Genomic DNA, 11263 nt, shown 5'->3' on the forward strand with positions numbered 1-11263 from the left:
GCGCCGATTGTTTTTTTAAATAATGGTCGGAATGTAACCTGAGAACTCTAAACACAAACGCTCAATCAATAAAGTAACATCTTATCTTAATAATATCTTTATAATAATAATAATAAATCAGTTTGTGTCCGAAAGGGAGCAGGAGGAAGCAAACACCAAATAAACATTACAAAAAATACTATTGTAAAGGTAAAAGTATGAGCATAACAAATAAAGAAGTGTAAACATTATAATTATGATTATTTAATATATAAAGACTATATATTATTGAATTACAAGATTAGATGTACTTTATTTGATCTAAAGTATTGATGTGTTTTCGTTATACTGTAGTCGCCTGTGAAAACCATAACACGTGTTCGAATGCTCTGAAGTACTGGAAGTCCATGAAACGTGTCTTTCTGTATTTGTGAATGAAGCGCCGCCTCATGGTTCAATCCTGAAATTGAAAATCTGGCCACGCCCTCTTAACATTCCCAGCCGTTGGGTCTTTGGCAGGAAGCTGTTTGCTGGAGTCCTTTCTAGAGTGCTCCGTCTGTAAGTCAACTCACTCGGGCTCACGCATCCAAAACGAGCAAAACAACAACAACAACAACAACAACCACTGAGGAAAATGCTCCTGAAAAACAGACAAAAATCACCTGTTTTTATTTATATTGGTAATGTCTCAACACCTTACATTACACATGTCACTAAGTCCTTGTATGTGTACTTACCGACTTAACTGTCTTTATTTTCTTATTCTAGTCCAGTATTTTGAGATAAAAGTCAGTATTTTGAGATAAAAGTCAGTATTTTGGGATAAAAGTCAATATTTTGAGATAAAAGTCAGTATTTTGGGATAAAAGTCAATATTTTGAGATAAAAGTCAGTATTTTGGGATAAAAGTCAGTATTTTGAGATAAAAGTCAGTATTTTGGGATAAAAGTCAATATTTTGAGATAAAAGTCAGTATTTTGGGATAAAAGTCAGTATTTTGAGATAAAAGAGATAAAAGTCAGTATTTTGGGATAAAAGTCAGTATTTTGAGATAAAAGTCAGTATTTTGGGATAAAAGTCCGTATTTTGGGATAAAAGTCAGTATTTTGAGATAAAAGTCAGTATTTTGGGATGAAAGTCAGTATTTTGAGATAAAAGTCAGTATTTTGGGATGAAAGTCAGTATTTTGAGATAAAAGTCAGTATTTTGGGATGAAAGTCAGTATTTTGAGATAAAAGTCAGTATTTTGGGATAAAAGTCAGTATTTTGGGATAAAAGTCAATATTTTGAGATAAAAGTCAGTATTTTGGGATAAAAGTCAGTATTTTGAGATAAAAGAGATAAAAGTCAGTATTTTGGGATAAAAGTCAGTATTTTGAGATAAAAGTCAGTATTTTGGGATAAAAGTCCGTATTTTGGGATAAAAGTCAGTATTTTGAGATAAAAGTCAGTATTTTGGGATGAAAGTCAGTATTTTGGGATGAAAGTCAGTACTTTGAGATAAAAGTCAGTATTTTGGGATAAAAGTCCGTATTTTGGGATAAAAGTCAGTATTTTGAGATAAAAGTCAGTATTTTGGGATGAAAGTCAGTATTTTGAGATAAAAGTCAGTATTTTGGGATGAAAGTCAGTACTTTGAGATAAAAGTCAGTATTTTGAAATAAAAGTCAGTATTTTGAGATGAAAGTCAGTATTTTGAGATAAAAGTCAGTATTTTGTGATAATAAGTCACTTTTTGAGATAATAATTCACTAGTGAGACTGCGAGCCTCACTAGCCCCCCCCCCCCATCGGGTAGATAAAGAGTGTCTCCAGAGCCCCTCGTCTCTCGTTCTCCTCAACGCTCTGCGAACAGGTAGGTCATATCTCCGGGGGTCTCCTCCTCATGTGCGCAGCAGCTGGTGTGTAGACATGGCAAGAGGAACCAACGAGGTGTTCTGACTTCTCACGTCAGACAGCAGAACAGTGTGAGCGACGACAAGAAAGATATTTAGGGTCAACAGTGATGTTATTTAAAGGAAAACCTGCCTTTCATGAAGCATATCCAGCACTTAAGTAAAGGTAGAAGTACTCAGGTCTTGTACTTAAGGAAAGGTAGAAGTACTCAGGTCTTGTATTTAAGTAGAAGTAGAAGTACTCAGGTCTTGTACTTAAGGAAAGGTAGAAGTACTCAGGTCTTGTATTTAAGTAGAAGAAGAAGTACTCAGGTCTTGTACTTAAGTAGAAGTAGAAGTACTCAGATCTTGTACTTAAGTAAAGGTAGAAGTACTCAGGTCTTGTACTTAAGGAAAGGTAGAAGTACTCAGGTCTTGTATTTAAGTAGAAGTAGAAGTACTCAGGTCTTGTACTTAAGTAGAAGTAGAAGTACTCAGATCTTGTACTTAAGGAAAGGTAGAAGTACTCAGATCTTGTATTTAAGTAGAAGTGGAAGTACACAGATCTTGTACTTAAGTAGAAGTAGAAGTACTCAGGTCTTGTACTTAAGGAAAGGTAGAAGTACTCAGATCTTGTATTTAAGTAGAAGTCGAAGTACACAGATATTGTACTTAAGTAAAGGTAGAAGTACTCAGGTCTTGTATTTAAGTAGAAGTAGAAGTACTCAGATCTTGTACTTAAGGAAAGGTAGAAGTACTCAGGTCTTGTACTTAAGGAAAGGTAGAAGTACTCAGGTCTTGTACTTAAGGAAAGGTAGGAGTACTCAGGTCTTGTATTTAAGTAGAAGTAGAAGTACTCAGATCTTGTACTTAAGGAAAGGTAGAAGTACTCAGATCTTGTATTTAAGTAGAAGTAGAAGTACTCAGATCTTGTACTTAAGGAAAGGTAGAAGTACTCAGATCTTGTATTTAAGTAGAAGTAGAAGTACTCAGATCTTGTACTTAAGGAAAGGTAGAAGTACTCAGATCTTGTATTTAAGTAGAAGTAGAAGTACTCAGATCTTGTACTTAAGTAAAGGTAGAAGTACTCAGCTCTTGTATTTAAGTAGAAGTAGAAGTACTCAGATCTTGTACTTAAGGAAAGGTAGAAGTACTCAGGTCTTGTACTTAAGGAAAGGTAGAAGTACTCAGATCTTGTATTTAAGTAGAAGTAGAAGTACACAGATCTTGTACTTAAGGAAAGGTAGAAGTACTCAGATCTTGTATTTAAGTAGAAGTAGAAGTACTCAGATCTTGTACTTAAGGAAAGGTAGAAGTACTCAGATCTTGTATTTAAGTAGAAGTAGAAGTACACAGATCTTGTACTTAAGTAGAAGTAGAAGTACTCAGGTCTTGTACTTAAGTAGAAGTAGAAGTACACAGGTCTTGTACTTAAGTAGAATTAGAAGTACACAGATCTTGTTCTTGAGTAAAAGTAGAAGTACTCAGATTTTGTACTTGAGTAAAAGTAGAAGTACTCAGATCTTGTTCTTGAGTAAAAGTAGAAGTACTCAGATCTTGTACTTGAGTAAAAGTAGAAGTACTGAGATCTTGTACTTGAGTAAAAGTAGAAGTACTCAGATCTTGTTCTTGAGTAAAAGTAGAAGTACTCAGATCTAGTACTTGAGCAAAAGTAGAAGTACTCAGATCTTGTACTTGAGTAAAAGTAGAAGTACTCAGATATTGTACTTGAGTAAAAGTAGAAGTACTCAGATCTTGTTCTTGAGTAAAAGTAGAAGTACTCAGATCGTGTACTTGAGTAAAAGTAGAAGTACTCAGATATTGTACTTGAGTAAAAGTAGAAGTACTCAGATCTTGTTCTTGAGTAAAAGTAGAAGTACTCAGATCGTGTACTTGAGTAAAAGTAGAAGTACTCAGACCTTGTACTTGAGTAAAAGTAGAAGTACCAGAGTGTAGGAATACTCTGTTAAAGTCCTGCATTCAAAATGTTCCTCAAGTGAAAGTAGAAAGTATTCTCATCTAAATATAGTGAAAGACAGTGAAAGTAGTCGTTGTGCAGATTAGTCCATGTCAGAATAATATATATGATATGTTTTATAATGATTGATCATGAAAGTGTTCTCAAAGCTGGTGAAGGTGCAGCTAGTCTGAAGTACTTTGTAGACTGCAGGGTAGCTGGTGGAGGTGCAGCTAGTCTGAAGTACTTTGTAGACTGCAGGTTGTTAATTTACTTTAAAGTCTGATTTAACTATTGATTAAATATTAACGCGTTCTCTTAATGTTCTACCCGGTGTGAACGCCTCTTCGAGCTTCACACGCAGGTGTTTGTCCTTCAGGTCTTCCCACACTGAGAGCAGGACGCTAACATGCTAACCGTGCACGTGTCCTCCAATCAGGAATGACTTTCATAAAGTGCTTTAACCTTAATGCAATACAGTCTTAGTTTGATATCAATATAATAATATATATGCTGTGATGCAGGGTTTGTGGATCAGGTTACAGAATGTAAATGAATGCAATGAAAAATAAATCAATATTATTAATATTTTATTTTATTTGAGTTCATTTATGCAATATATGGAAGCCCATTTCCGCCACTTGAAAAAAATAAAATCCCCATGAAAAGTCATAATAATGAGATAAAAAGTGCGCATGCGCTGCAGTGACTTTTGTAAATGTTAGATGTTACATATAGCCTATATTGCAGCTAAACTACAACAATGCAGTTCATAGCTCATTACCCGTTATGAATATAATATATATGCCTATAGTTGTGTGGTAACGTTCACGCCACTAATGACAATAGTGCAGGCATACTGCTGCTGTGAGTTGCTCTAACTCTAACCTGTGAACGTTAGAGTCATTATTATGACTTTTTATCTCATAATTTCGACTTTCTTATCTCATAATTATGACTTTTCATGGGGATTTTATTTTTTTCAAGTGGCGGAAATGGGCTTCCATAGCAATATTATTATTTTAGAGTTTATTTTATTTATTTTGTATTATTATTTCATTATTTTAGATTTTTCTTTTTTAACTGATCCATTATTGAAACAATGCCTATTTTTGCATTTTTTAAATATTTAATTTGGATGGAAATATATAGCACAACCCTCATTTAAGAGTTTTTTAAATGTACTTTCTGACCTGTCCCAGGATGCTGTTTCCCCTGAGTCTCCTATTGGCTCTGCTGCATGTGACCTCCTGTCTACTGATTGGAGCGTTCAACATCAAACAGTTTGGAGACCAGAAGTCGTCCAACTCGACTCTGATGGACCTCATCAGCACGGTCAGGAACTGAAATCTGCATCCAATATTTCTGAATATGTCAATAATGTGACTTTGTATTTCAAATGGCTGACTTGTTATCTTTACATGATGATTTAAAGCTCCCTATCATCCTCCTCCTCATCAGTATATCACGGGTCTCAGATACATCCAGAGCCTGTCTCTGATTGGCTGAAACACCAAACAGATCATTGCAGCATTACCCATAACCCCCTCTGTTTCAGCCCTGTTTCCAAAGTGCTGATTCTCTGTCTGTTACTTCAGATGAAAACAAGAAGCCCCTCTGAGAGACATGTGGTTACAAAGAGCTCAATGGAGCTCTAGAGGAGATTCAGGTGATAAGGGTGGGGGGGGGGGGATACCTTGTTGCTGATTGACTGATGGTTACCAAGACAACACATCGTTATGACATCACAAAGTGGCCAAAATCTGATCAGGTTTTTATAGAAATGGATCAAAAAGAGAGAGAATCTTTGTTCCTGAAACTTCCAGAGTCTCTTTCCACAGAGGGGACACATGTTGATGTAGAAGAGACATGGAGAAGAGGGGACACATGTTGATGTAGAAGAGACATGGAGAAGAGGGGACACATGTTGATGTAGAAGAGACATGAAGAAGAGGGGACACATGTTGATGTAGAAGAGACATGGAGAAGAGGGGACACATGTTGATGTAGAAGAGACATGGAGAAGAGGGGACACGTGTTGATGTAGAAGAGACACGAAGAAGAGGGGACACATGTTGATGTAGAAGAGACACGAAGAAGAGGGGACACGTGTTGATGTAGAAGAGACACGAAGAAGAGGGGACACATGTTGATGTAGAAGAGACATGAAGAAGAGGGGACACATGTTGATGTAGAAGAGACATGGAGAAGAGGGGACACGTGTTGATGTAGAAGAGACATGGAGAAGAGGGGACACGTGTTGATGAAGAAGAGACATGGAGAAGAGGGGACACATGTTGATGTAGAAGAGACATGGAGAAGAGGGGACACATGTTGATGGAGAAGAGACATGAAGAAGAGGGGACACATGTTGACGTAGAAGAGGCATGAAGAAGAGGGGACACATGTTGATGTAGAAGAGACATGGAGAAGAGGGGACACATGTTGACGTAGAAGAGGCATGAAGAAGAGGGGACACATGTTGATGTAGAAGAGACATGAAGAAGAGGGGACACATGTTGATGTAGAAGAGACATGAAGAAGAGGGGACACATGTTGATGTAGAAGAGACATGAAGAAGAGGGGACACATGTTGACGTAGAAGAGGCATGAAGAAGAGGGGACACATGTTGATGTAGAAGAGACATGAAGAAGAGGGGACACATGTTGATGTAGAAGAGACATGAAGAAGAGGGGACACATGTTGATGTAGAAGAGACATGAAGAAGAGGGGACACATGTTGATGTAGAAGAGACATGGAGAAGAGGGGACACATGTTGATGTAGAAGAGACATGAAGAAGAGGGGACACATGTTGATGTAGAAGAGACACGAAGAAGAGGGGACACATGTTGATGTAGAAGAGACACGAAGAAGAGGGGACACATGTTGATGTAGAAGAGACACGAATAAGAGGGGACACATGTTGATGTAGAAGAGACACGAAGAAGAGGGGACACGTGTTGATGTAGAAGAGACACGAAGAAGAGGGGACACGTGTTGATGTAGAAGAGACACGAAGAAGAGGGGACACGTGTTGATGTAGAAGAGACACGAAGAGAGGGGACACGTGTTGATGTAGAAGAGACACGAAGAAGAGGGGACACATGTTGATGTAGAAGAGACATGAAGAAGAGGGGACACATGTTGATGTAGAAGAGACATGGAGAAGAGGGGACACGTGTTGATGTAGAAGAGACATGGAGAAGAGGGGACACGTGTTGATGAAGAAGAGACATGGAGAAGAGGGGACACATGTTGATGTAGAAGAGACATGAAGAAGAGGGGACACATGTTGACGTAGAAGAGGCATGAAGAAGAGGGGACACATGTTGATGTAGAAGAGACATGAAGAAGAGGGGACACATGTTGATGTGGAAGAGACATGAAGAAGAGGGGACACATGTTGATGTAGAAGAGACATGAAGAAGAGGGGACACATGTTGATGTAGAAGAGACATGGAGAAGAGGGGACACATGTTGATGTAGAAGAGACATGAAGAAGAGGGGACACGTGTTGATGTAGAAGAGACATGGAGAAGAGGGGACACGTGTTGATGTAGAAGAGACATGAAGAAGAGGGGACACGTGTTGATGTAGAAGAGACATGAAGAAGAGGGGACACGTGTTGATGTAGAAGAGACATGAAGAAGAGGGGACACATGTTGATGTAGAAGAGACATGAAGAAGAGGGGACACATGTTGATGTAGAAGAGACATGGAGAAGAGGGGACACATGTTGATGTAGAAGAGACATGAAGAAGAGGGGACACATGTTGATGTAGAAGAGACATGAAGAAGAGGGGACACATGTTGATGTAGAAGAGACATGAAGAAGAGGGGACACATGTTGATGTAGAAGAGACATGGAGAAGAGGGGACACATGTTGATGTAGAAGAGACATGAAGAAGAGGGGACACATGTTGATGTAGAAGAGACATGAAGAAGAGGGGACACATGTTGATGTAGAAGAGACAGGAAGAAGAGGGGACACATGTTGATGTAGAAGAGACATGAAGAAGTGGATTTTGCAGAATAGGTGAAATCTTTCAAATCTAAAATTACTGACATAGTAACTACATTTTCTCAGATTGTCCATCGCTATGACATCGTTCTGATCCAGGAGGTCAGAGACAGCGATCTGTCAGCAACCAAACGACTCATGGACCGTGTCAACAAGTAAGAATTAAGAAAAGTGGCGGATCAAATGTGCAAAATAGCCTCTAGTGCGATATCCAAATCACAGTAAATGCAATATATATTTGGTAAATCTGTGTGTGTGTTTTCCCAGAGCTTCTCCTCAGTACAAGTACATCGTCAGTGAGCCTTTGGGTCGCAGCACCTATAAGGAGCAATACCTCTTCCTCTACAGGTGAGACACAAACAACTACTAAATGTTTGTATTTTTAAAGTTTCATTTACTTGAGATTTGCACAGAGTTTCTATGAGTAAGAGACACTGTTTCAAAACGTCTTGCCCCATGTTTCCTCTCCAGGGAGCAGACGGTGTCCGTGGTTAAAAACTTCACCTACGATGACAAGATGGACGCCTTCAGCAGAGAGCCCTTTGTGGTCATGTTCACCTCCAAACAGACGGGTAATAAATAGAGAGAAACTGTTCTTTTAATCTTCGTGTCAAACAACTTTTATGATACTAACACGTTTAGTTCATCAGGATCATCTCCACACATTAACACCACTTTATGATTTCTGAAGTAAAAAGCTAACGGCTATAAAGGAACTACAGCACGGTCACATGACTTCATGTAACCACCGCTAAGCTAAAGGAGGCTAATGTTGGGCTATAAAGGAACTACAGCACGGTCACATGACTTCATGTAACCACCGCTAAGCTAAAGGAGGCTAATGTTGGGCTATAAAGGAACTACAGCACGGTCACATGACTTCATGTAACCACCGCTAAGCTAAAGGAGGCTAATGTTGGGCTATAAAGGAACTACAGCACGGTCACATGACTTCACGTCACCACCGCTAAGATAAAGGAGGCTAATGTTGGGCTATAAAGGAACTACAGCACGGTCACATGACTTCACGTCACCACCGCTAAGCTAAAGGAGGCTAATGTTGGGCTATAAAGGAACTACAGCACGGTCACATGACTTCACGTCACCACCGCTAAGATAAAGGAGGCTAATGTTGGGCTATAAAGGAACTACAGCACGGTCACATGACTTCACGTCACCACCGCTAAGCTAAAGGAGGCTAATGTTGGGCTATAAAGGAACTACAGCACGGTCACATGACTTCACGTCACCACCGCTAAGCTAAAGGTGGCTAATGTTGGGCTATAAAGGAACTACAGCACGGTCACATGACTTCATGTCACCACCGCTAAGATAAAGGAGGCTAATGTTGGGCTATAAAGGAACTACAGCACGGTCACATGACTTCATGTAACCACCGCTAAGCTAAAGGTGGCTAATGTTGGGCTATAAAGGAACTACAGCACGGTCACATGACTTCATGTCACCACCGCTAAGATAAAGGAGGCTAATGTTGGGCTATAAAGGAACTACAGCACGGTCACATGACTTCACGTCACCACCGCTAAGCTAAAGGTGGCTAATGTTGGGCTATAAAGGAACTACAGCACGGTCACATGACTTCACGTCACCACCGCTAAGATAAAGGAGGCTAATGTTGGGCTATAAAGGAACTACAGCACGGTCACATGACTTCATGTAACCACCGCTAAGCTAAAGGTGGCTAATGTTGGGCTATAAAGGAACTACAGCACGGTCACATGACTTCATGTAACCACCGCTAAGCTAAAGGTGGCTAATGTTGGGCTATAAAGGAACTACAGCACGGTCACATGACTTCATGTCACCACCGCTAAGATAAAGGAGGCTAATGTTGGGCTATAAAGGGACTACAGCTCGGTCACATGACTTCACGTCACCACGCTAAGCTAAAGGAGGCTAATGTTGGCCATGATGACGTTTACTCGTCTAATTTGGACACTTGTTAGCAACCTCTGTTTTTAAATTCACCATAGGGGTATTTTATGTTGTAGAACAAAATGTTAAAACCTCTCCAGCTTATGTTAACCACAGACCTTATTTCAGACTAAAAACCAAAAACACATTCAGAAAACCCTTGACCACCAGACCAGGGGACAGGAAGTGCTAATATCTGGGTTTCAGGACTCTACTTGCTTCACTCTTTCTGCCATTTTTATTTCCAACAAATATGGTTGTCAGCTCTGTCTTGCTAAATCTAAAAGGCTTACTTCTACAGAATGTCTGACATATCCAAAGGCTTTAAACTGGTCTCTCGTTTATTTTCTCTCCTGCTCTCCAGCTGTGAAGGACTTTGTTCTGATTCCTCAGCACACGACTCCGGACTCGGCTGTAAAGGAAGTGAATTCCCTCTTCGACGTGGTGACTGATGTCCGCGCTCGCTGGAACACCAATGTAAAACCTCTATAAAAATTATTTCAGAAACTGTGTAATTAAGATGTGACCAATTAATACATTTGAACCATTCCCCCTTTTCCTGCAGAACATCCTTCTGATGGGCGACTTCAACGCCGGCTGCTCTTATGTTTCCGGTGCCGACTGGCAGCAGATCCGCCTCTTCACTGATAAGAGTTTCCACTGGCTGATCAAAGACGATGTTGACACTACGGTCTCAGAGAACACACACTGCCCTTACGACAGGTGGACACACACAGAAAACTGACATTTACATGCACTTACAGCAGAGATGTCAAAAGTTCACACATCCTTTACTCAAGTAGAAGTAGTGTTTAAAAATACTCTGGTGAAAGTAGAAGTACTGACTAAACTTCTTTACTCAAGTCAAAGTAAAGAGGCTTTGAAGTGTCCTTCAGTAAAAAGTACCCATAGCTAGCAGCTGCTTTAAAGAGTACCTGACCTCCCTTTATATTAATAGAACAATAATGTCATTGTTAGCTAATGAATGTTTCCATGGTGACCAACGGCAACATGACAACGTTTCCATTGGTCCCTCTTCTTTAGAGAAGACCAGGAAGTGATGGATGCACGGATCGTGTTCCAACCAATAGGCACGCAGTGACTCTAAAGAATAATGACCACGCACCAAACACACATTCAGACTAAAGGAACCAGCTGTTTGGGACATGAGAGAAGTAGAAAGTACAGGTATTTGAGTTCAACATGAGAGAAGTAGAAAGTACAGGTATTTGAGTTCAACATGTGAGAAGTAGAAAGTACAGGTATTTGAGTTCAACATGTGAGAAGTAGAAAGTACAGGTATTTGTGTTCAACATGTGAGAAGTAGAAAGTACAGGTATTTGTGTTCATCATGTAAGAAGTAGAAAGTACAGGTATTTGAGTTCAACATGAGAGAAGTAGAGAGTACAGGTATTTGTGTTCAACATGTGAGAAGTAGAAAGTACAGGTATTTGTGTTCATCATGTAAGAAGTAGAAAGTACAGGTATTTGAGT

General features: G+C 39.6%; 1 protein-coding gene across 2 annotated transcripts; it reads left to right on the forward strand.

Moving 5' to 3' along the window:
- Window positions 1-1765: 1765 nt before the first annotated feature.
- Window positions 1766-10529, forward strand: LOC117441045 (deoxyribonuclease-1-like). 2 transcript variants are annotated; one of them, XM_034077241.2, is made up of 7 exons: window positions 1766-1833; window positions 5012-5144; window positions 7901-7989; window positions 8102-8182; window positions 8306-8406; window positions 10134-10246; window positions 10335-10529. In XM_034077241.2, the coding sequence occupies exons 2-7, from the start codon at window positions 5013-5015 to the stop codon at window positions 10512-10514; spliced, it is 696 nt and encodes a 231-aa protein (XP_033933132.1). In that variant the 5' UTR covers window positions 1766-1833; window position 5012; the 3' UTR covers window positions 10515-10529. The 2 variants fall into 2 exon arrangements, with proteins under 2 accessions (XP_033933132.1, XP_033933134.1); XM_034077243.2 differs by lacking the exon at window positions 1766-1833 and adding an exon at window positions 1878-1945.
- The last annotated feature ends 734 nt before the right edge of the window (window positions 10530-11263 follow it).

The sequence above is a fragment of the Pseudochaenichthys georgianus genome, unplaced genomic scaffold (assembly GCF_902827115.2).
Source record: "Pseudochaenichthys georgianus unplaced genomic scaffold, fPseGeo1.2 scaffold_1426_arrow_ctg1, whole genome shotgun sequence".
Taxonomy (NCBI): domain Eukaryota; kingdom Metazoa; phylum Chordata; class Actinopteri; order Perciformes; family Channichthyidae; genus Pseudochaenichthys; species Pseudochaenichthys georgianus.

Bases quoted from the DNA above. Each gene is read 5' to 3' on its own strand.
- LOC117441045 (XM_034077241.2), top strand. From the start codon at position 5,013: ATGCTGTTTCCCCTGAGTCTCCTATTGGCTCTGCTGCATGTGACCTCC. The intron at 5,145-7,900 runs GTCAGGAACTGA...ACATTTTCTCAG, and splicing joins TGATGGACCTCATCAGCACG to ATTGTCCATCGCTATGACAT. The intron at 8,407-10,133 runs GTAATAAATAGA...CCTGCTCTCCAG, and splicing joins GTTCACCTCCAAACAGACGG to CTGTGAAGGACTTTGTTCTG.